The following is a 25,070-nucleotide window of genomic DNA, read 5'->3' on the forward strand; positions in this document are numbered from 1 at the left end:
ATTCTGCCAGTCAGTAAAGCTTAAAAAATGCCATGGTTTTGAATTATTCTTCCTTACTGGATTTCTGTAAACATATTAATTGTTGTTAAGCAACTTAGTTAACCATGGTTATTTCTAGAGCCTCAGAAATTATTATGCATGGTCTACCACCATCAACTGATTTCACTTCATTATACAAAAATAAAAAAGGTATATTTTATAGAATATACGAATGTAAGTTTCAAGTTCCTGTATTTTCCCAATATGTGCTATTGCATACAGATCCAGAGTACAGAAAATAGCATGGTCAGTACAGTACTCAGAGGTTACTGTAAACCTATTTAAATTTTTGAAAGTCTGATGCAACAGTGTAAGGGCTCGGGTTAGGCTGCACTCAGCCCAGTTTCCCTCATTGTCATACCATGTATAAGAACATGGTCAAGTAGCGTGTCATGAATGTCATTATAAAGTGGGGAGATTTTGCAGGTTTTCCCACTTACAAAGCATGTAGATGTTTGTAATTTTTATCATCTCAACTGTGAGAGACGGAATCTAAAACAAAAATCCAGGTGAGGAAGATGAGGGATCAGCCCAGAACTACACGGCAGGACCTGGTCAATGACCTGAAGAGAGCCGGGATCACAGTCTCAAAGAAAACCATTAGTAACACACTATGCCGTCATGGATTAAAATCTTGCAGCACACGCAAGGTCCCCCATGTCCAGGCCCGTCTGAAGTTTGCCAATGAACATCTGGATGATCCAGAGGAGGAATGGGAGCAGGTCATGTGGTCTGATGAGACAAAAATAGAGCTTTTTGGTCTAAACTCCACTCGCTGTGTTTGGTGGAAGAAGGATGAGTACAACCCCAAGAACACCATCCCAACCGTGAAGCATGGAGGTGGAAACATAATTATTTGGGGATGCGAGATCTTGGCCAACAACCTCCTTCCCTAAGTAAGAGCATTGAAGATGGGTCGTGGCTGGGTCTTCCAGCAAGACAACGACCCGAAACACACAGCCAGGGTAACAAAGGAGTTGCTCCGTAAGAAGCATCTCAAGGTCCTGGAGTGGCCTAGCCAGTCTCCCGACCTGAACCCAATAGAAAATCTTTGGAGGGGGCTGAAAGTCCGTATTCCCCAGCGACAGTCCCAAAACCTGAAGGATCTGGAGAAGGTCTGAACGGAGGAGTGGGCCAAAATCCCTGCTGCAGTGTCTGAAAACCTGGTCAAGAACTACAGGAAATGTATGATCTCTGTAATTGCAAACCAAGGTTTCTGTTCCAAATATTAGGTTCTGCATTTCTGATGTATCAAATACTTATGTCATGCAATAGAATGCAAATGAATTACTTAAAAATCATACAATGTGATTTTCTGTATTTTTGTTGTAGATCCCGTCACTCACAGTTGAAGTGTACCTATGATAAAAATGACAGACTTCTACATGCTGTGTAAGTGGAAGAACCTGCAAAATCAACGGGGTATCAAATACTTGCTCTCCCCACTGTAGATCATAGTTTCTTTTCCTCTTCCCCATCCACCTTCCATTACCTAACTCAGATGCTGTCTTTCAATATTCCAAAACACAGATGGGCTTAACTGTGGCTCTTTTTAATTCATGCCAACATCCTGATTGCATGTTGATTAATTATGCTTGATTTGTTTACACCTCGACAACTGGTGGTTGAGAGTGTTAGAATTGCGATGACATGGGTTCTTGAATGGCAATGTTTTTTAAATGACAACATGGTGACAATTGTGCTTTACAAAGAGAGTTGTGTGTAGAGTTTTGCAAAAAAAAAAGTGTAAATGGAACAGAGATTTGTGTTAAAACAGGTGAATAGTGCTTATGGGTCGGGGTAAATGGTCTTTCTTCTGGAATTTAGAAAAAAAATGTGTGTACATTGTTCATAAAACCAGTTTAAATGTGTTAGCGATTGTGAAAAACTGTAAATCGAAAATCATGATGGTATGTCTTTGAAAGTTGTTTTAATTAGTACAGTGTCCATTATGAGGACCTCTGACATTTGGTGTCCTGTGTAATCTAGGAGTCGTCTTCGGTTTTAATGACGTGGAACAGTGTGACATTGAACAGCACTTGGTGTCCATTGTTCCATGCATAAAGTGCCCTCTCCCTGGCATTGTAGTCTAACATGGAGATGTGAAAGTACTGATTATGGAATGGGATATCTGTGTATTCATAGCTGGACGTCTTGGTGGAGTACGAGTAGTACACTTTAGCACCTGTCAGGTGAGAGTTGGTGATGTAGAGTGTTCCGCAGATCATAAAGGACTCTCCCGCATTACGTTTGGAATATTCTGTATTCCATGTCTTTTGGACTTCCAGTGTGTCCGGGTCCATTTGGGCGATGACAATATTCCCAGCATTCTGATTGGTTGCATACACCAACCACATGCCCAGTTCATCAGTCATGACATCAATGTCAGAGAATCCGCCCCAAGAGTATGAGTAGGTGTTGTGGAAGCCGGAATACTCCAGAGCCCGTTGAGCCAAAACCCGGCCTGTCTCAAAACTGTATTTCACGATGATGTTGCTCTGATACTTGTTGTAGTACAGGGATCCATTGTACACCACATGACCGGTTCCCTCCCATTTAAATGGAAGGTTGTACGTTCGAGAAACTGCATTGGCAACAAAGTCTTCCATGGTCTTGTACTCACGTACAATCTTACTGTTGGTGTAGCTGTCCATGTACCAGACCTATGTCAAAGAAAGATGATTATCATGACTCAGTCGAAACCATAAGCTGATGTGCAGTATATCGAATTGAAGATAATCTGAGTAAACAAAGCAACAAAAAAAAAAAAAAATATTAACATTGTTATTAACGTTTGAAAAGTTGAAAAGGAACGTTTTGAGTGAGGAACAGATGCATTCAATTTCCAGTGGTCTCTTAATTTTAACCCTTCTGTTCCTCACTCAAAACCTTCCTTTTTGACTTTTCTGGAAAGGAAAGAAAAAGGCGCAGTGGTCTCTTTATTTTTTCCGGTGCTGTGTATATATAAACCACTACAATAGCCCTTTAAAATAAAAATAAATTATACTTTGCTTTACAGAAGTATTAATTTAGTTCATATCTTACCAGGAAAATAGTCCTACATCAAAACCAAGAACGTGACATCGGTCATGACTAGAGATCGGTTTATAGTACTATGCAATATCGTAGACTATGTAAGAATATTGATTAAATTTACTGAGCATTAAGTGTTAATTTGGTTTACAAAAAAATACAATAAAATAAACACTATGTAGCATTAAAGTAAACCGCAAGAAACATTAATTCAAGGAAAAGTAACAAAAAAGTGTCCTCTTAAGTCAGTTTTTTATATTTTGCATGTATTTCCAATTATTCTTAAGCAACTTCAATCATGGGGACTGTTTAAATTTCAATTGTTGAAGGCAATTACTGTCATTAGCCGCTGAATATAGAAAATTAGCCTAGAGGCCGTAAGATCCTCTTGTTGACATCTTTTAGCATCCTGATGAAAAGATTGTTGTCCAAAACATCCTGGTAATTGTTCTATGTCAAGTTTTTATTATTAGACAAAGAAATTGACTTAGTAATGCTGTTACTATTTATTGTTTATTTTTATCCCTTTTTTGTTTCATTTGAACACTTGAAAAGGAAATGTTGCATCTCAAGAGTTTTGTTATCCTGCTAAATTTTAAATTAATTTAATAGGATAACTGATAATGCTGTTGACCATAACAAGGACCCCAGGATCAAAACAGCTCCATGACATCAAAGATCCATTCCCATAGTAGTTATGTATCTTACAGAGGTCATGCATTTTCATTTCAATTATAAACCAAATCCTTTTGTCTTTGTTCAAAGAGCCTTATTTTAATGTCATCTGACCAAAGTACCAGTTCAAATCCAAATATTAATGGTGTTTAGTAAATACAACATGTTTAAATTTGTTTGGTGGCATGAAAATAGAGGTCTTTGGCAAAGTCTTTAAATTGTCATATTGAGATGTGTAAATTAAATGGATCTACTTATACATTCATACACTATTATTTTTATTCAAAGCACCTCACGATAGATTGCAAGCTTTAGAACACTTAAAACCCCTGGAATACTATAATCTATATGTAATCTTAATATTGTGTTATTTTTATCACAATTATCTAATACAGTTATCTACAAACAATTACTTAGTATTCCTAAAACAAGCTTAATGATCAAATCCTAGACAGCAAAAAAGATTACTACACAATCTGTGTCCTTCTGATTTCATTATAATATATATATTTTTTAAGGAAACGGCGAACCAACCAAGTGGAAATGGTAGAGGCACACCCCTTAACTGTAGAGGGGGACCTCTGCATCTTGAAAATATACTGTAAAATCTCCTCTACAGGGCAGCCCAGAGGGTCTAGAGATGCTCTGTCACACCAAGTCACAAACATGTCCCAACGTATGGAATACAGTTTGGAAATAGATGCAGCCCTGTATAGTGCATTCCGAAGTCCCCCCCGAATTAGGTAGACATTCCCCCCCGAGTTAGTATGTCCTATTCAGAGGCCAGGCCATCCCTGGCAGTGAGGGATCATCCAGGGATGACCCTCCAGCAGCTGTATCATTTACGATACGCAAACGCATCCGGTCCCAGTGGAGGGCGAACCCGACGATTCAGGGAGAACCAAAAGCAACACTGTGCGTTCTCTTTTGACACAAATCAATTTGGGCTTCCCCAAATCTCTCCCAGATGAGGGGGCCGATTTCGGGATGAAGATGCCAATCGTTGTCTCAAAGGCCTTCTCGGAATGTCGACCGCTGACAGAGACTGAAGGTGACTGTGTGCCCACAGCCACAGGTGCGTAGCCGACAGGTGGAGAGCATGTCCAGTTCCAGCAGATTGATGTGGCGAGGGCCCAGATGCCACATGCCTCCAACTGCTCTTCCTTGAAAAATGCCTCCCCAACCTTGTGGAGACACGTCCGTGTATACCTGTATGAATGATGTCACTCTGCCCAGGGGAGCCCCCTGAAAGAGCACATCGGGGTCTGTCCAATAATCCAGGGCGGGAATCAAAGGGAGTCCCAACCGCAGAAGTAGTACACACAGAACCTAACAGTGAATCACTGTTACCCGGCATTTGCATACGAAGTAGCTTAGCCGCTTGCACACAAACGTCTTAATAGCGACACTGGCGAGAGCCTTCGGACGCGTTGCCATGGAGATGGGTCTCAACAGAAGCCGGCGACGTCGCCGTGCAAACTGCTCAGCCTGCTGCACGGAGCTTTCTCCTACCTGACTGATCGGGATTTGCGGCTGGAAAAGTTATATTTATAACTGCCCTGGAACACCGCGAAGTAGATAGAGATTTACATTCATTCACCCTCACCGAAAAGGGAAGGAAAGCCCTGACAGCTACAGTGCGGCTGTGGGGTAGAAGCCGCTCACTACTGCTCATATCCAAAGGAAACGAATTAGAAAACTTCAGAGAGTTAACTGTTGTAATAGTGGTAAGCATTGGAGGCAAACTGGTCCTTGCAATGGGGTCGATGAGATTTACAGACTCAGACACCGCCTTAGGCTGCACAGAAGCACAACTTGCACCATAAGAGTACAGATCTGTGGCAGATTTATTAAGAAAATATTTGGAAGGGGCTGAGTCGGTGATATGACATGACTCGGCCAATGCAGCAGAGAGAGTGTCAGGCGTGGGGGCCGGGTAGGCAATGTTGCTGTCCCCGGCTGTCCCCGGCCGTCTCCATGCCTCGTCAGGACCTCTTGGTCTTCTTAACTGAGTGCCAGAGGTCCGGGATCTGGGTCTCGCCAAAGCAGAAGGGAGTGTGGGAGGTGGAAATGCTCTTGCCGAGCAGAAAAAGCCGGTGGCCTCTCCAGGCTGATGCACCAGGGCGCTGAGGAACACGGGAGTGACGGATGTCAATCTCCTTCTTGTCCTCATCTATCCTCCGGAATGTCTCGATTGCAGAATGGACAGCGTTGCCGAAGAGCCTGTTCTGGGAGCGAGGAGAGTTCAGCAGCGGCATGCAATACGATTCCTTAAGTGTGGAGAGGGATAGTCAGAGGTGTCGGTGCCCCACCACTGAAGTAGCCATGGCAAGTAGGTTTTATCAAACAGCTGAGCTGTGAACTTATCTTTAGGGAAGGTCAAGAAAGGCTTCTTCCCGTGCCATCCAATGCTAGGGAGGAAATGTGCCACCAGTGTCAGTTTCAGAGGGGGGACGGCAGAGTTAATAGCTAGCTGCCTAACCACAACCTTAGTGAACGCAGAGAAGGACCTCATCGGAGCAGACCAGGACCCCCCCCCGTTTAGTTGCATAGACCCTGGACCCCAGGAACAGGCGCCTCCACTTCTTTAGAGCTCTCAAGAGCTCAAAAGCCATCCCAGAATGAGCCTTCGGGTTAGGGAGAGACTGGAGGGGCAGCTCAATCCTGAGTGCCGCCCTCTCGATCATTCCGTTGAACTCCACTCTCAGAGGAAGAGGCCGGGTGAGAGAAGCAGTGGAGGAGAGGTCGTTGTTGACGTCACGAGATGCAACGGGAAAGACAGACCCATGCTTCCAGGAAAGACAGACTCATGGTTTGGCCTGGGTCAGGGGAGTCGGGCCCTGAAAAGGGCCTTCCTCACCTTCCCCTAGGACCACATCAGATGCGGCGTCGTCAGAGGAGGAGCTTAAAACTCCTCTGATGTTCACCTCCTCCTCAAAAAAGCTTGCTTTTTTTTAGAGAGATAGCACAGCGCAGCAGGGGCACGCCGGCGGGTCGGTGAGGCCACGCCCATGAGAGGGACCCAGGCAAGTACCCAGCTCAGTGCAGCAACAAGAAAAAAATGCAGCAAAAAAATGCTCTGTCCTGAGACATCAGCTGTAAAGAATTGCCGGCGGTGAAAAAATCGCAAGTTGTGCAACAATAAATCCAGAGACGTTCAGATAGTGCTGAAGAAAAAAGGGTGGGTGAGTGTTGGGTATGCTCGGTACTTATAGGGGCAGGCGTGCCCCGATTGGCTGAGCTATGTGCATAATTAACTTTCCCATTTCGTGGCGATATAAAAACCGATTAAGTCACAACCTCTCAATTATTTGATCTTGATACTTGGTATTTACAAAAACAGCTCAAAAACAAATGGAAAAAAGGTTTGTAAAACTGAGACTGTTGGTGAGGATCAGCTTTAGCAAATGTAATGTCACTGATGTACAAATAATTGGCATTGTGCAATTAAGATTCATAGAGCTACACACCATCTGGCTTAGGCAATCCCCCCACCAAACCCATTAGAAGAGCCTTTCTTAGGATTCGCTGCAAACCCAGTGGTTACCCAGTGGTAATGCAGGTCAAACAAAAACTCAAAAACCAACAAACACACCTGCCCGTGACATTATGGCGATCTAATAGCATTATTCTAAATTTATGCAAAAGTAGTGGGAAAATCAAAAAAAAAATCTGGCACCCTGAGAGACACACATACACAAACAAAAAACTCTTCTCCCCTCCCATCCCATAACTCACCCTGTTGTTTCTCTGAGAGGCCTGGGGATCAGTCATCCACGCTCCAAACCGCGTGCCAGATGTCTTTATTGTTACCGGTCCAGTGATTTTCATTAATTTCCCACATGCTGTTAATAAAGAAATGTAGCCATAAGATGTACTGTTTTTTCGTCATCTTCTAACTAGATTTCTCAACCCAATTTCATGCTTGTGCCACCGGAGAGTTTACTCAACAACACTGTGCATATTAAAACAAGACGGGCAGAGAAATTCACAGCCCTGGGCCTAAAGTCGTATCCGACTCAATCAAATGGCCTTAGGTACTGACTACATTTGAAAGCTGTTCATTAATATTGGGCTTTACAGCTTGTGGTATGCCACGTGATATTGCAGTTATATATGCAAAGACACATACAGTACATAATACTGTATGCAAATACGCAAATAATACATTATGCACACATAGAATTAATAGTTTGAGCTTCAAACTAATGTATTATTCACAATTCAACTCTAAAACCACCAACATGGGTCAGTTTTAAATGATGGCAGAATACACTTTCTAAATCTTTCATCCTTTTGTAATACAACTAAAGAGCTTAAATTCTCGACAGAAAAGCAGGATTCAAATGTTTACACAATTCCAGTCACATACATTGTTGTTTTATATATTACTTTAACAGATATTTTCATCATTTTCTTCAACAGCCACATATTATATTATAGAAATGTCTGTATTCAAAGTGTTATGTTTCTGTGATTTAGTGAGAAACCAGAGATTGCTCTGATCTGACAGACTGTTGAGCTTGCATTGCTAGTACAAAATATATTTATACACTTATTTTCACTTTTAGGGTAAAAGAAACAATTATTATTGAATAATACCATGTCACAAATTCATTTATGATTAGCTCACAATGTTGTGTTTATGGGGCCCAATATTACATTAATATTCATATTTTGCAGTTAAAACTAATCAGACTACCTTACCCTGTAGAATTTAACATTGCTCATGTAAAGACTGATAGCTTGCCTGTATTGTTAGAGATCTTGTTTTACTCACTTAGTTTGCCCATGCAGTTGCGTAGCCTGCTGTCCAGTCGAAGGACCCTCTGGTAGAGTTCATCATAATCATATGCTCCCATCTCCTCCTGAATGGCTGCAAGGACCATGGACAGGTTCCTGATCTCCTCTTTAAAGGAGGAGATAAGCTGGGCATCAGTCTTGTACTGCTCCAACACAGGGATCAGAGGCTGCAGCTCATCCATCTTCTCCTTAAGCTCCTGGAGTAGAGATAAAGACAGGCATAGGACAGAGACTGAATGGCCTGGATAAAGAGATAGCCCCAAGGGGAGATATAAACCACTTAAGACGCACTTAAGATATCTTCTGAGAGGTGAGAAGAGGCCATGGGGTAGAACAAGGAGAGGGAAATGTGAAAGATAAGGAAAATGGGGTGAATAAAATAATGAGCAAATTGAGCAGTATTTTTTGTGATGTCAGATATTTCCCTTTGTGCATGTTTCAAAGTGTCCATTATAATAATGGAAAATCTCTGGTTTGTTCACATTATAGAGAAGAACTCCCCAGTTTATTCATAATACAGTACATCCTTTTAACTTTAAGGCATTTTACTAATAAAATGTTACGTACCTGGAAATTCCTGGCCATAATGGTCTTCCTGTCGTCTTCTATCTGTTTGAATTTGGTCCGGAGCCCCTTCATCTGATTCTCCATCTTCATGACATACTGGAAGTCCCTTTGAGTCCGCAGATTCAACACTTCAATGGACTGGGACATGTTCTGCACCTGGAACACAGTAGGATGTAATATGTTGTAACAGAAACATAGAGGTTTATCAGCAGAAACAGAAAGTTTTTCTTTGTATAATGCATATATGTATATTTTTTTTAATGAATGCTTATGAAATGGAAATGATCTATCACATGATCTAAGGTGATACCCTCAAGATAATCTCATGTTTAATAACCACTAATGTTCTGCAGCTAGACCATATCAAACAAGACTATCACATCTAGCCTGGTATGTTTGTGTTGCGAATGTCAATATCCATAGGGTTTACCTAGTAAGCACAAACATTTTTATACATTTAATGTTTTTCTTGAATAAGTAAGAAAAAATACATTCTAGACAAAGCAACACAACTACAAAGAACAAACACATTTAAACAGAAAATAACAACGGAACAGTGAAATACTCCTATCCATAACGTGTTAATCAATGCATGGATGTCGGCTCATTTTAATTCACCTACAGTAGCTGTTAAACTATCAAGAGGGGCCAAAATGTTCTCTTGTAACAGCAAGCCTATCCCACAACATTAAGAGTCACCAATTATGTTTACATTTGTTAAGTTGTTTTCTAATAATCTGTTGTTTGGAAAACATGCTTGGATTTGTAATTACAGAATTCAAGCATTGGTTTAATTAACTCACATTACTAAACTACAGTTAGACACTTATTCAGCAATGGGACAGCCCACTCAACAACATAAAATAGACTGAAATAGTTGTTGAATCATCATCCCCATAAAACATAGCAGCCAAATGTGATACTGGTTCTTTTCACATCTCACCATTCAGTTATCCAATAAAGAATGTTAGAAATGTTTTACATAATATCTGTGTTTCGTTCAGGCTTAACCCAGCACAGAGTATTGATAACTGTGTAAAATCTTGTCAGGACCAATGGCTTTGTCAACATAGTTGCTCAAATTAACTCTACAGAAAATTACCTTTGCTTATATTCAGACAATGTGGATGAAGTCAACTTGTCTTATAAATATTTACAAAGTTATTGTTGTTTGCCAAAGTTTGGGCATCCCTGAAAACATTATCACATGAATGGTCACAGTGAATCTTTCTGTGAACAGAAGTGCTCTCTACATGGTACAAAGTGTAACATTACACTCTTCAGCAATTGTTTATACAGGATTACTATTTATTTCCATTTCTCATAGATTCTAAGTAATAAAAAAAAGTGAACATGTCATGTGCGAAATTTTGGGCACCCTGTAACTTAATCCTTGGTAACACCTCCTTATATAGCATATATAACTGCTTCCAAATGTTTTCTGTAGCCAGTTATGAGTTTTCTATTCTTGACTTCAGGATCAGAAAGACTCTTTGGTGTCATTGTATGCACTGCATGTTTGAGTTCTCCCCACAGATTTTCAGTAATATTCTGGGGACAAAAGTCTGGGGACTGAGTTTCATGACAAGTTTTAGAAAAGGCTTCCTTCTGTCCCATATCCTTGTTGTGTAAGGTACGCGGTATCATGGACCGGTGAACAACTAACTCCTTTGAAGTAACCAGTGAGTTCTGTTGTCTGACCAGTTGTGGAGCAAGAATGTGATATTTTTCATGGTCTTCTGGATCTTGTTTTGATTTGAACTGTCCCGCTTAACATATTTTTCTTGACTATGTTTGTAACAGTTGAAATTGGCGACTGGAAGAGGTTGAGAGAGTTTTTTTATTGCCATGTCCGGCTTTGTGAAAGTCAGTGCTTCTTTTTCAAGTCCTTTGACATCTATTACACTAGTGTTTATTAATGATGTGACAGAAGAAGCAGCCAGATGAATTCTCAAGTGTATATGGATATATTGTTTGCTCAGATTCAGCCAAATTCAGTGAAGTTGATTGGACGGCACTTCACTTTACAGATGGACAATGACCCAAAACATACAGCGAAAGAAACCCAGGAGTTTTCTAAGGCAAAGAAGTGCAATATTCTGCAATGGCCAAGTCAAACACCTGATCTCAACCTGATGGAGCATGCATTTCACTTGCTGAAGACAAAACTTAAGGCAGAAAGACCCATGAACAAACAACAACCGAATACAGCTGCAGTAAAGGCCTGGCAAAGCATCATAATGGAGGAAACCCAACGTTTGGTGATGTCCCTGCGTTCCAGACTTCTAGCAGTCATTGCCTGTCAAGGATTCTCAACAAAGTATTAAAAATGAACATTTTATTTAAGATTGTGTTAATTTGTCCAATACCATTTGAGCCCCTGAAATAAGGGGACTGTGTATGAAAATGGTTGCAATTCCTAAACGTTTCATACGATATTATTGTTCAACCCCTTGAATTAAAGCTGAAATTCTGCACTTCAATTGCATCTTGGTTGTTTCATTTCAAATTCCGTTGTGGTGGTGTACAGAGACAAAATTATGAAAATGATGTCAGTGTCAAATATTTAATATGCAAATATTTCCAGACCTAATTGTAAAGACAACCAGTTGCTCATTGAACCATTTTGCATAATTGACCCCTTTAAATACAAGGCAAGATAGAAATTGGCCTATAATGTGGGTTGAATGGGTTCAATTTTGGCCAACTTATCTTCAGCAAAAACTAACTTCTTTATCTCTATCCAATAAAGCATGAAAATTGGCCCAGTTAGGATCGGCTTGATCTCCCACTTCAAATAAGAGACGCAACGTGGCAGCCTTCCAAATACTGGAAACTTCTGCTGATGGAAGAGAGAGGTTCAAAAGGTGAGAGATGGGCTCAGCAAGGATAGAGCCAGATACCTTGAAGAATCTATCTAGTACATATGACACAGATGGTATATATACAGTATCTCACAAAAGTGAGTACACCCCTCACATTTTTGTAAATATTTGATTATATCTTTTCAACACTGAAGAAATGACACTTTGCTACAATGTAAAGTAGTGAGTGTACAGCTTGTATAACAGTGTACATTTGCTGTCCCCTCAAAATAACACAACACACAGCCATTAATGTCTAAACCGCTGGCAACAAAAGTGAGTACACCCCTAAGTGAAAATGTAAAAATTAGGCCATATTAGCCATTTTCCCTCCCCGGTGTCATGTGACTCGTTAGTGTAACAAGGTCTCAGGTGTGAATGGGGAGCAGGTGTGTTCAATTTGGTCACTGGAAGTTCAACATGGCACCTCGTGGCAAAGAACTCTCTGAGAATCTGAAAAAAATAATTGTTGCTCTACATAAAGATGGCCTAGGCTATAAGAAGATTGCCAAGCCCCTGAAACTGAGCTGCAGCATGGTGGCCAAGACCATACAGCAGTTTAACAGGACAGGTTCCACTCAGAACAGGCCTCGCCATGGTCAACCAAAGAAGTTGAGTGCACGTGCTCAGCGTAAGATCCAGAAGTTGTCTTTGGGAAATAGATATATGAGTGATGCCAGCATTGCTGCGTAGGTTGAAGGGTGGGGGGTCAGCCTGTCAGTGCTCAGACCATACGCCACACACTGCATCAAATTGGTATGCATGGCTGTCGTCCCAGAAGGAAGCCTCTTCTAAAGATGATGCACAAGAAAGCATGCAAACAGTTTGCTGAAGACAAGCAGATTAAGGACATGGATTACAGGAACCATGTCCTGTGGTCTGATGAGACCAAGATAAACTTATTTGGTTCAGATGGTGTCAAGCATGTGTGGCGGCAACCAGGTGAGTACAAAGACAAGTGTGTCTTGCCTACAGTCAAGAATGGTGGTGGGAGTGTCATGGTCTGGGACTGCATGAGTGCTGCCGGCACTGGGGAGCTACAGTTCATTGAGGGAACCATCAATTCCAACATGTACTCAAGCAGAGCCAGTCTCCTCTTCAGAGACTGGGCTGCAGGGCAGTATTACAACATGATAAAGACCCCAAACACACCTCCAAGACGACCACTGTTTTGCTATAAAAGCTGAGGGTAAATGTGATGGACTGGCCAAGCATGTCTCCAGACCTAAACCCTATTGAGCATCTGTGGGGCATCCTCAAACGGAAGGTGTAAGAGAGCAAGGTCTCTATCATCCACCAGCTCTGTGATGTTGTCATGGAGGAGTGGAAGAGGACTCCAGTGGCAACCTGTGAAGCTCTGGTGAACTCCATGCCCAAGAGGGTTAAGGCAGTGCTGGAGAATGATGATGGCCACAAACAATTTTGACACTTTGGGCCCAATTTGGACATTTTCACTTAGGGGTGTACTCACTTTTGTTGCCAGTGGTTTAGACATTAATGGCTGTGTGTTGTGTTATTTTGAGGGGACAGCAAATGTACACTGTTATACTAGCTGTAAACTCACTACTTTACATTGTAGCAAAATGTCATTTCTTCAGTGTTGTCATATGAAAAGATATAATAAAATATTTTTAAAAAATGTAGGGGTGTACTCACTTTTGTGAGATACTGTATATATTTTTTCCAGTAGAAGGACAGGGAGATGACATTTTGAACACACAAGAAAAATTTACTGATAAAAATTTACTGAAATATACCAGTACCTCAGGAGAATATTCAGAAAACATCAATTTCACTGCATTTGTGTTATGACTTGATTCATAATTCATTACAAAAATCTACACATGATAAATTACAAACTGAAAAATAATCTATGCCGGGGCGTCGTTAGGCCTGGGCGTCCGGGGCTATAGCCCCGGATCATTTATGAATAGCCCCGGATCTCAAATTGACCAAAAATTATAATAATAAAAATTAAAAAAACGGATTTATTCATCTATAAATTCAATCGCGCATTATGACAGTGTAGACGTGTAGGCCGCTAGTTAATAACATTTATATAACAGTACTTTGTAGAAACACCTTTGGCAACAATCACAGCTTTGAATCTTACTATGCCTGTGCAATCTTTGTACACCTACAGTTTCTTCCCTTCCTTGTAGATCCACTCAGGCTCTGTCAGATTGAATGGGGCAACTTTAACAGTGATCTTTAAGCCTCCCCACAGATGTTCAATGGGGTTCGTGGCCAGTGTTGAACATTTGCAGACTTGACCTGGAGCCACTCCAGCATTGTCTTAGCAGTGTGTTTTGGGTCAGCATCAAGCCAGAAGATTAGTATTATTCCCAGTCTGAGGTTCTATGATCTCTGGATCAGGTTTTCCTGAAGAACTTCTCTGTAATTTATTCAATTCATCCTTACCTTAATTACTGACCAGTGTCCCAGTATATGCCAATGAGAAGCATTCCCATAGCATGGTGCTCCCACCACCTTGGTCTTACCATATTGATGGTATTAGCCAGTTGATGAGTGGTACCTTGTTTTCGCTTGGCATTCTGGCTAAATAGTTTTATTTTGGTCTCATCAGACCACAGTCTTTTTCCTCATGCTCTCTGTTCTCTTCAAACTGTATTGCCATTTCACAATGATGGAGTCCACTGTGCTCCACTGAATTTGAAATTATTTAACAACTTTTGTAGTCTACAGAGATTTCCTGGGACTCCATGGCTTGGCTTTAGCACTGACATGCACTGTGAAGAGTGAAACCATATATACACTATTCTAAAGGATTATTAGGAACACCATACTAATACTGTGTTTGACCCCCTTTCGCCTTCAGAACTGCCTTAATTCTACGTGGCATTGATTCAACAAGGTGCTGAAAGCATTCTTTAGAAATGTTGGCCCATATTGATAGGATAGCATCTTGCAGTTGAGGGAGATTTGTGGGATGCACATCCAGGGCACGAAGCTCCCGTTCCACCACATCCCAAAGATGCTCTATTGGGTTGAGATCTGGTGACTGTGGGGGCCATTTCAGTACAGTGAACTCATTGTCATGTTCAAGAAACCAATTTGAAATGATTCGAGGTTTGTGACATGGTGCATTATCCTGCTGGAAGTAGCCATCAGAGGATAGGTACATGGTGGTCATAAAGGGATGGACATGGTCAGAAACAATGCTCAGGTAGGCCGTGGCATTTAAACGATGCCCAATTGGCACTAAGGGGCCTAAAGTGTGCCAAGAAAATCCCCCACACCATTACACCACCACCAGCAGCCTGCACAGTGGTAACAAGGCATGATGGATCCATGTTCTCATTCTGTTTACGCCAAATTCTGACTCTACCATCTGAATGTCTCAACAGAAATCGAGACTCATCAGACCAGGCAACATTGTTCCAGTCTTCAACTGTCCAATTTTGGTGAGCTCGTGCAAATTGTAGCCTCTTTTTCCTATTTCTAGTGGAGATGAGTGTTACCCGGTGGGGTCTTCTGGTGTTGTAGCCCATCCGCCTCAAGGTTGTGCATGTTGTGGCTTCACAAATGCTTTGCTGCATACCTCTGTTGTAACAAGTGGTTATTTCAGTCAAAGTTGCTCTTCTATCAGCTTGAATCAGTCGGCCCATTCTCCTCTGACCTCTAGCATCAACAAGGCATTTTCGCCCACAGGACTGCCGCATACTGGATGTTTTTCCCTTTTCACACCATTCTTTGTAAACCCTAGAAATGGTTGTGCGTGAAAATCCCAGTAACTGAGCAGATTGTGAAATACTCAGACCGGCCTGTCTGGCACCAACAACCATGCCACGCTCAAAATTGCTTAAATCACCTTTCTTTCCCATTCTGACATTCAGTTTGGAATTCAGGAGATTGTCTTGACCAGGACCACACCCCTAAATGCATTGAAGCAACTGCCATGTGATTGGTTGATTAGATAATTGCATTAATGAGAAATTGAACAGATGTTCCTAATAATCCTTTAGGTGAGTGTAGATGGGTGTGTGTCTTTATAAATCATGTCTAACCAATTGAATTTGCCACAGATGGACTCAATTAAGTTATAGAGACATCTCAAGCATGATCAAAGGACAAAGGATGAATCTGAGCTCAATGTCTGAGTATGTTTTTATTTCCAATTAATTGACAAGGATTTCTAAAAGGGTTATCATCACACTCATGCAGTCAGATGTTGAAATGTTTATTTTATGTTTTGGCCATAATTAAGATTCAACATTTTAGGGTGCGATTTAACGGAATATAGATTTTTTCTAATAGGCAGAGTGGTCACAAACTATCATTCGTGCATGGGTGTCTAAACCGTCTGACAGAGTGGCTGACTTTCAGTAAGTTGTTGTAACAAAGGATGTGTTATCCATTTCTTTACTTCTTACACTCAGTACAATAAAACACATAACCGTCTTTTTGGTTTATGTTTATTATATGGTAGGTGATCAGTGTTGATGGAAAGCCTTGTTGTTTTGTGTTTATTCTGTGGTAGGTGACCAGTGTTGACGGTGGGCCTTGTTGTTTTGTGTTTATTCTGTGGTGGGTGAACAATGTTGACGGTAGGCCTTGTTGTTTTGTGTTTATTCTGTGGTAGGTGATCGATGTTGACGGTAGGGCTTGTTGTTTTGTGTTTATTCTGTGGTGGGTGATCAGTGTTGACGGTAGGCCTTGTTGTTTTGTGTTTATTCTGTGGTAGGTGATCAATGTTGACGGTAGGCCTTGTTGTTTTGTGTTTATTCTGTGGTGGGTGACCAGTGTTGACGGTGGGCCTTGTTGTTTTGTGTTTATTCTGTGGTGGGTGATCAATGTTGACGGTAGGCCTTGTTGTTTTGTGTTTATTCTGTGGTAGGTGATCAATGTTGACGGTAGGCCTTGTTGTTTTGTGTTTATTCTATGGTAGGTGATCAATGTTGATGGTAGGCCTTGTTGTTTTGTGTTTATTCTGTGGTAGGTTATCAATGTTGATGGTAGGCCTTGTTGCTTTGTGTTATTCTGTGGTAGGTGACCAGTGTTGATGGTAGGCCTTATTGTTTTGTGTTTATTCTGTGGTAGGTGACTAGTGTTGACGGTAGGCCTTGTTGTTTTGAATTTATCCTGTGGTTGGTGATGTTGTACCTTCTCCAGTAGCTGGCGGAGCTGTCTTCCCTTAGCGTCTCTGGAGCACAGGTTCTGTTCAGGTGCCACTACTGTGCAGATACACCTGCCGTCTGCGTCCTGGGCTGAGCTGTACACCTGCCAACCCTCCTTAGGCCCGATTGTCTACACACACAAACGTGCACATACACAGGGGAGATATAAGACATTCCACAGAAAGCTTGAACAACAATTTTTTTAGTGTTAGCTGGTAGCTTCTGAAATATACTGGTGGTACTTCTAAAATAGCTAGTGGTTCTTGCTTCAACCTAGAAGTAAAACAACGCTTCCGGAAAGTAGAACACTAACAGTTGTAAATACACTTTGTGATAAGGAAGTAGACGGCCACTTCTTCCTTTGCTGTAGACAATTTTGACTTTGGAGCCCTGGAATCTAGCAGAAAGCTATTATGATGCACAAACAAATCCTGATTCTTCCAAATAATCAATGAGGAAATCCAAAACAATGGACTACTGATGCGCGTGTATGTCTTACTCAAGACTGCTGTCAGGTACAGGCCATGCACAACCAATAGTAACTCAATATACAGTATCTCACAAAAGTGAGTACACCCCTCACATTTTTGCAAATATTTGATTATATCTTTTCATGTGACAACACTGAAGAAATGACACTTTGCTACAATGTAATGTAGTGAGTGTACAGCTTGTATAACAGTGTACATTTGCTGTCCCCTCAAAATAACACAACACACAGCCATTAATGTCTAAACCGCTGGCAACAAAAATGAGTACACCCCTAAGTGAAAATGTCCAAATTGGGCCCAAAGTGTCAATATTTTGTTTGGCCACCATTATTTTCCAGCACTGCCTTAACCCTATTGGGCATGGAGTTCTAGAGCTTCGCAGGTTGCCACTGGAATCCTCTTCCACTCCTCCATGACGACATCACAGAGCTGGTGGATGATAGAGAACTTGCGCTCCTCCACCTTCCGTTTGAGGATGCCCCACAGATGCTCAATAGGGTTTAGGTCTGGAGACATGCTTGGCCAGTCCATCACATTTACCCTCAGCTTTTATAGCAAAACAGTGGTCGTCTTGGAGGTGTGTTTGGGGTCTTTATCATGTTGTAATACTGCCCTGCGGCCCAGTCTCTGAAGGGGAGACTGGCTCTGCTTGAGTACATGTTGGAATTGATGGTTCCCTCAATGAACTGTAGCTCCCCAGTGCCGGCAGCACTCATGCAGTCCCAGACCATGACACTCCCACCACCATTCTTGACTGTAGGCAAGACACACTTGTCTTTGTACTCACCTGGTTGCCGCCACACATGCTTGACACCATCTGAACCAAATAAGTTTATCTTGGTCTCATCAGACCACACGATATGGTTCCTGTAATCCCTGTCCTTAATCTGCTTGTCTTCAGCAAACTGTTTGCATGCTTTCTTGTGCATCATCTTTAGAAGAGGCTTCCTTCTGGGACGACAGCCATGCATACCAATTTGATGCAGTGTGGGGCGTATGGTCTGAGCACTGACAGGCTGACCCCCACCCCTTCAACCTCTGCAGCAATGCTGGAAGTACTCATACGTCTATTTCCCAAAGACAACTTCTTGATATGATGCTGAGCACGTGCACTCAACTTCTTTGGGGGCGTGTGAGAGCGATATCACCAAATTTAACACACCTGCTCCCCATTTACACCTGAGACCTTGTAACAGTAACGAGTCACGTGACACCGTAGAGGGAAAATGGCTAATATGGCCCAATTTGGACATTTCCACTTGGGGGTGTACTCAACGGTTTAGACATTAATGGCTGTGTGTTGTGTTATTTTGAGGGGACAGCAGATTTACACTGTTATAGAAGCTGTACACTCACTACTTTACATTGTAGCAAAGTGTCATCTCTTCAGGGCTGTCACATGAAAAGATACAATGAAATATCTGCAAAAATGTGAGGGGAATACTCACTTATGTGAGATACTGTATATTGACCAGGCAACATTATACTAAGACCAGGTCCTACTGTGTCTTTATCCAGAGACTTGAACTCTGTTAAACGTATATAAGCAAGCACACTGCAAGATATGCCTATAGTATTATCAAGCGGTTCTCATACAACCGTCCCATTCAAGGCTATAATCTTTTTGTTAAGAGACAGGGAGAGAGAAAGACAGTTTGAAATGCACAACACCATGTATGTTCAGGCAGTAAAACTAATGGTCCACTGGGGATGAGGAGGTAGCTGGAAACAGGCTCCACGGCTCCACTGAATTGTATTTTTTAAGAATGATTAATGCCCAGTCTCTGGAGTGTATCTCTGTAAGGAACCAATGTAGCCTTGTATCAGATCCTCTTCTATCTAACTTACTCAGAGCTGGAACACCATAAGACCATACTGTCTATTGTCTGGGGAGGTTGACTATACTGTACAGTGTTTTTGAGATTGGAAGTTGCCTGCAGTGTTCAAAATGTTGCAATTCATATTTTGGTATATACTGTGGATGGACCTTGGTTGAACCATGTCCTGACTGGTGCTTTAATGTACAGTTAGAATTATACTGTAATATGCAAGACACATCCTGCAGATGCAGGATGTGTGCAGATCAGTGCGTAACCGCTAACGGCAGAGAAGAGACAAAAACACAGACAGTTCATAGTGGGGTTGAGATCCATTAAACACACTCGGAAACACATGCAAACAGAACAAGTGGATGGCGGATAGCCTGGTGAGCGTTGGGGCAGAAACAAAAAGATTGCTAATTTGAATGGGAATACCTTTTCGTGTCCGTAGCGATTGCTAAAATGTGTGTGCGCAGATCTCTGCAGTTAGATTGAGACAGACAAGTCTCCGTTCAACATGACAAATGGCGACCACCAAACACAACAGCAAATATTACAATAAAAACTAAACCCCCTAATGTATGGCTGCAAGCATGAGAGACATGCTGAGTAGAGTAGAGGAGGGGAGGCTTTGATTCATGACTTATTGGTATTGGGGGTGACAGGGAAGAAGAAGGCTGGTGTACATGTGTGTGTTTGTTTGTCTGTATGTTTATGAGAGAGAAAGAGAGATTGAGAAGGCTAAGCAATGAATATTTATTTAAAAGCAATATATTGTATTCTGATATTGTTTTCACTAATTGTTCCTTTGACCAGGTCTGAAAAAGATCTGATTGGTCAAAGACCAACTGCTCGTGCAGAGTAAACATAGTTAAGTAGAATATTAATTGATTAATTTCCTATACTGGAGGTATGTTAGATGTCTGCTTCCTTTGACCTGTAAATAGATGATTTTGCAACATACTGTTTTAAACATTCTTCTTTGGACATCCTCTTTTCATTACGCAATGCATCATTATTTTTCACACTCTTGTCTCCCTGCACTATATGAGCTGCAATTGATCATTTACCCAAAGTGGTCAGCCAGAGTGTTTGACTGTCATAAGCACAATGAATGAACGATAATGAGTGAGCGATCAAACAAGACTCTTAGTTTGATGCCAGAGTGAGGTGGATGGCTGCAGGCCATCAGTTAATCACATGCAATGATGTGAACTGCATATCAAGTGGTAACAATCGACAGCAGGGACAGTACTAACATGGGCCCATGAGCTTGAACACATACTGTACTACTCCTCCAGATGAAGCATCACGGCTGACTAAAATATAATGTAAAAACGGCTTTTTTTACCGGTATTTTAAAAAGTGTTACAGCAAGGAGACACACTGTATTTTTACTTAAGAGTTTGTAATTTAGTGTAAACTTGTAACTAGCATTACATTTTTGTGATTCATGGATACACGAAGGACACAAATGTTGTTTATTATTATTTAAATAAGAGATCATTTTCATAAGCACCATTTTATTTAATGACCCAACAATTTATTCTGGACGCATTTAGTTAATGACAGTTTGGGGTGACCGAAAGAAAAACTAGAGATCTTAGTGTTCTTTTAGTACCGCAGTGGTACTTATAGTGTACACATTTCCAATGAAAACCATGATTGTGTTTCTGGAAAGAAAAAAAAAAGTTGAACAAACTGCTATGTGGCACTGACAGAAACTGTCCCTAGACTCTACTTTTAGGATATTTGTAACTTATTTGTTGAAGACTCATCTCTTCAGTATGGGTCTATTATTTAGCGCAGTCTCGCCCAGGGGAGTGAATGAAAAGGCAGTGGATTGACGAACAACCCTTGCTGTCTCTGCCTGGTGGACTCCCTTTTCTCCGCCGGGATACCATCTCTCCAAAGTTATTACAGGAGCTGAGTATCTGGCTTACCCCTGTTGCCTCATGCCAGCCTTAAGAGGGTTCATCGTGTTAAGTCAGATATTTTTGCAATACTCAGAGTGAGTGGTTTGAGTCACTGCAAGATCTTTCTGTCCCCCTTTGAACCCACTAAGGCTCGTATGATGAGAGAGAACCCTGTAAGCTAAACTTGACCATGGCTCAGGTTTGCTGTCTGTTGTCTCTTTGTGGTCTGGTGCTGTTCTTAGCAAAGTGGGTTGAGCTATTTTAGGTGTGGTTGGCCCAGTCAGGGGGTTATTTTTGGACAGGCCCGGTGTCCCTGGACCACCCCCTCGTCTCAGTCATCTGTATCTACGCTGCAATTATCTGATATCCCATTGGATCTAAGGAATGCTCACTCTAATTTCTCTGTTGTCCTGTTGGATCTAAGAAGGACCTGAGCTCCAGGAAAACGCCTTAGCAGTATGTTGCCTGAAAAGTCCTACAGTAGCCGTTTGTTGGTGATCTGGATTCTGCCTGAAGACATCTGTGTATATACACTCACCTAAAGGATTATTAGGAACACCATACTAATAATGTGTTTGACCCCCTTTCGTCTTCAGAACTGCCTTAATTCTACGTGGCATTGATTCAACAAGGTGCTGAAAGCATTCTTTAGAAATGTTGGCCCATATTGATAGGATAGCATCTTGCAGTTGATGTAGATTTGTGGGATGCGCATCCAGGGCACGAAGCTCCCATTCCACCACATCCCAAAGATGCTCTATTGGGTTGAGATCTGGTGACTGTGGGGGCCATTTTAGTATAGTGAACTCATTGTCATGTTCAAGAAACCAATTTGATATTATTCAAGGTTTGTGACATGGTGCATTATCCTGCTGGAAGTAGCCATCAGAGGATGGGTACATGGTGTTCATAAAGGGATGGACATGGTCAGAATCAATGCTCAGGTAGGCTGTGGCATTTAAACGATGCCCAATTGGCACTAAGGGGCCTGAAGTGTGCCAAGAAAACATCCCCCACACCATTACACCACCACCAGCAGCCTGCACAGTGGTAACAAGGCATGATGGATCCATGTTCTCATTCTGTTTATGCCAAATTCTGACTCTACCATCTGAATGTCTCAACAGAAATCGAGACTCATCAGACCAGGCAACATTCTTCCAGTCTTCAACTGTCCAATTTTGGTGAGCTCGTGCAAATTGTAGCCTCTTTTTCCTATTTCTAGTGGAGATGAGTGATACCCGGTGGGGTCTTCTGGTGTTGTAGCCCATCCGCCTCAAGGTTGTGCGTGTTGTGGCTTCACAAATGCTTTGCTGCATACCTCTGTTGTAACGAGTGGTTATTTCAGTCAAAGTTGCTCTTCTATCAGCTTGAATCAGTCGGCCCATTCTCCCCTGACCTCTAGCATCAACAAGGCATTTTCGCCCACAGGACTGCCCCATACTGGATGTTTTTCCTTTTTCACACCATTCTTTGTAAACCCTAGAAATGGTTGTGCGTGAAAATCCCAGTAATTGAGCAGATTGGGAAATACTCAGACCGGCCCGTCTGGCACCAACAACCAAGCCATGCTCAAAATTGCTTAAGTCACCTTTCTTTCCCATTCTGACATTCAGTTTGGAGTTCAGGGGATTGTCTTGACCAGGACCACACCCCTAAATGCATTGAAGCAACTGCCATGTGATTGGTTGATTAGATAATTGCATTAATGAGAAATTGAACAGGTGTTCCTAATAATCCTTTAGGTGAGTGTATATACACACACACACACACACAGTAGTATATGTATATGTGTGTATATATATATATATATATATATATATATATATATATATATATATATATATGGTATGTATAGATGTATGTATGCCCTAATCTTAACCCTCACAAAAGTGAGTACACCCCTCACATTTTTATAAATATTTGATTAAATCTTTTCATGTTACAACACTGAAGAAATGACACTTTGCTACAATGTAAAGTAGTGAGTGTACAGCTTGTATAACAGTGTAACACAACACACAGCAATTCATGTCTAAACCACTGGCAACAAAATAAATACACCCCTAAGTGAAAATGTCCAAATTGGGCCCAAAGTGTCAGTATTTTGTGTGGCCACCATTATTTTCCAGCACTGCCTTAAACCTCTTAGACATGGAGTTCACCAGAGCTTCACAGGTTTCCACTGGAATCCTCTTCCACTCCTCCATGACGACATCACAGAGCTGGTGGATGATAGAGACCTTGCACTCCTCCACCTTCCTTTTGAGGATGCCCCACAGATGCTCAATAGGGTTTAGGTCTGGAGACATGATTGGCCAGTCCATCACCTTTACCCTCAGCTTCTTTAGCAAGGCAGTGGTCGTCTTGAAGGTGTGTTTGTGTTTATCATGTTGGAATACTGCCCTGCAGCCCAGTCTCCGAAGGGAGGGGATCATGCTCTGCCTCATTATGTCACAGTATATGTTGGCATTCATGGTTCCCTCAATGAACTGTACTCACCTGGTTGCCGCCACACACGCTTGACACCATCTGAATCAAATTAGTTTATCTCGGTCTTCAGACCACAGGACATGGTTCCAGTAATCCATGTCCTTAGTCTGCTTGTCTTCAGCAAACTGTGTGCGGGCTTTCTTGTGCATCATCTTTAGAAGAGGCTTCCTTCTGGGATGACAGCCATGCATACCAATCTGATGCAGTGTGGGGCGTATGGTCTGAGCACTGACAGGCTGACCCCCCCACCCCTTCAACCTCTGCAGGAATGCTGGCATCACTCATATGTCAATTTACCAAAGACAACCTCTGGATTTGACGCTGAGCATGTGCACTCAACTTCTTTGTTCGACCACGGCGAGTTCTGAGGGGAACCTGTCCTGTTAAACCGTTGTATGGTCTTGGCCAACGTGCTGCAGCTCAGTTTCAGGGTCTTGGCAATCTTCTTATAGCCTAGGCCATCTTTATGTAGAGCAACACTTGTTTATTGTTCTTTGCCATAAGGTGCCATGTTGAACTTCCAATGACCAGTATGAGGGAGTGTGAGCGCGATAACACCAAATGTAACACACCTGCTCCCCATTCACACCTGAGACCTTGTAACACCTAACGGGTCACTGGGGAGGGAAAATGGCTAATTGGGCCCAATTTCTTTAGTGTTGTCACATGAAAAGAGAGAATCAAATATTAAAAAAATGTGAGGGGTGTACTCACTTCCGTGAGATACTGTATGTATATAATATTGTAATCACAGCAAGGGCCTACTTTTTCACCGTTCCGTAGGAAGGTTGGTTTGAGGGGTAGGCCACTCAATATGTGCTCAATATGTACTATAAATCCATATTATACATTCAAGTTTGATTGATTTAATTTGAGTTTGTAGCTGAAACGGTCTGGGTTTTAGAGGCGATTTTAAAGTTTTTCTCTTTTATCGGATAAATAATGGCTTATGTTGGCGAACTCGAAAGAGAATGACAGACACAATAATAAAAAACAAACATTAGGTTGCGTCTAGCACAAACACATACAGGGCTTTATGTTAACGTTTTAGTAATTTAGCAGATAACTTATAATTAGCGAATGCATCTTAACATACCAATGAGTATGTCAAGCAAAGAAGTCAGTGGTGCCAGTCTGCTCTAGCCACAGCTTCTGAACACGTTCTTAGCTGGCTATACAAGCAATTCCACATCATAAAGCTGATTTTGCAGCACATCACACAATGCATCCT

The 25,070-nt window shown here is 41.7% G+C and overlaps 1 protein-coding gene across 3 annotated transcripts in view; it reads right to left on the reverse strand.

Moving 5' to 3' along the window:
* Window positions 1-1,420: 1,420 nt before the first annotated feature.
* Window positions 1,421-25,070, reverse strand: part of olfm3a (olfactomedin 3a) — a 32,017-nt gene continuing 8,367 nt past the window's right edge. The window contains exons 2-6 of one of the 3 annotated variants that reach the window (XM_020041728.3): window positions 17,106-17,249; window positions 9,118-9,273; window positions 8,528-8,744; window positions 7,486-7,592; window positions 1,421-2,702 (exon numbers count right to left, since the gene is read on the reverse strand). In XM_020041728.3, the coding sequence (XP_019897287.1) occupies window positions 2,025-2,702; window positions 7,486-7,592; window positions 8,528-8,744; window positions 9,118-9,273; window positions 17,106-17,249 (1,302 nt within the window). In that variant the 3' untranslated portion in view covers window positions 1,421-2,024. Of the gene's footprint in view, window positions 2,703-7,485; window positions 7,593-8,527; window positions 8,748-9,117; window positions 9,274-17,105; window positions 17,250-25,070 lie in introns of all 3 variants that reach the window. The other 2 variants (XM_010891158.5, XM_020041729.3) reach the window with 2 other exon arrangements.

This window comes from Esox lucius, chromosome 21, assembly GCF_011004845.1.
Source record: "Esox lucius isolate fEsoLuc1 chromosome 21, fEsoLuc1.pri, whole genome shotgun sequence".
NCBI classification, from domain to species: domain Eukaryota; kingdom Metazoa; phylum Chordata; class Actinopteri; order Esociformes; family Esocidae; genus Esox; species Esox lucius.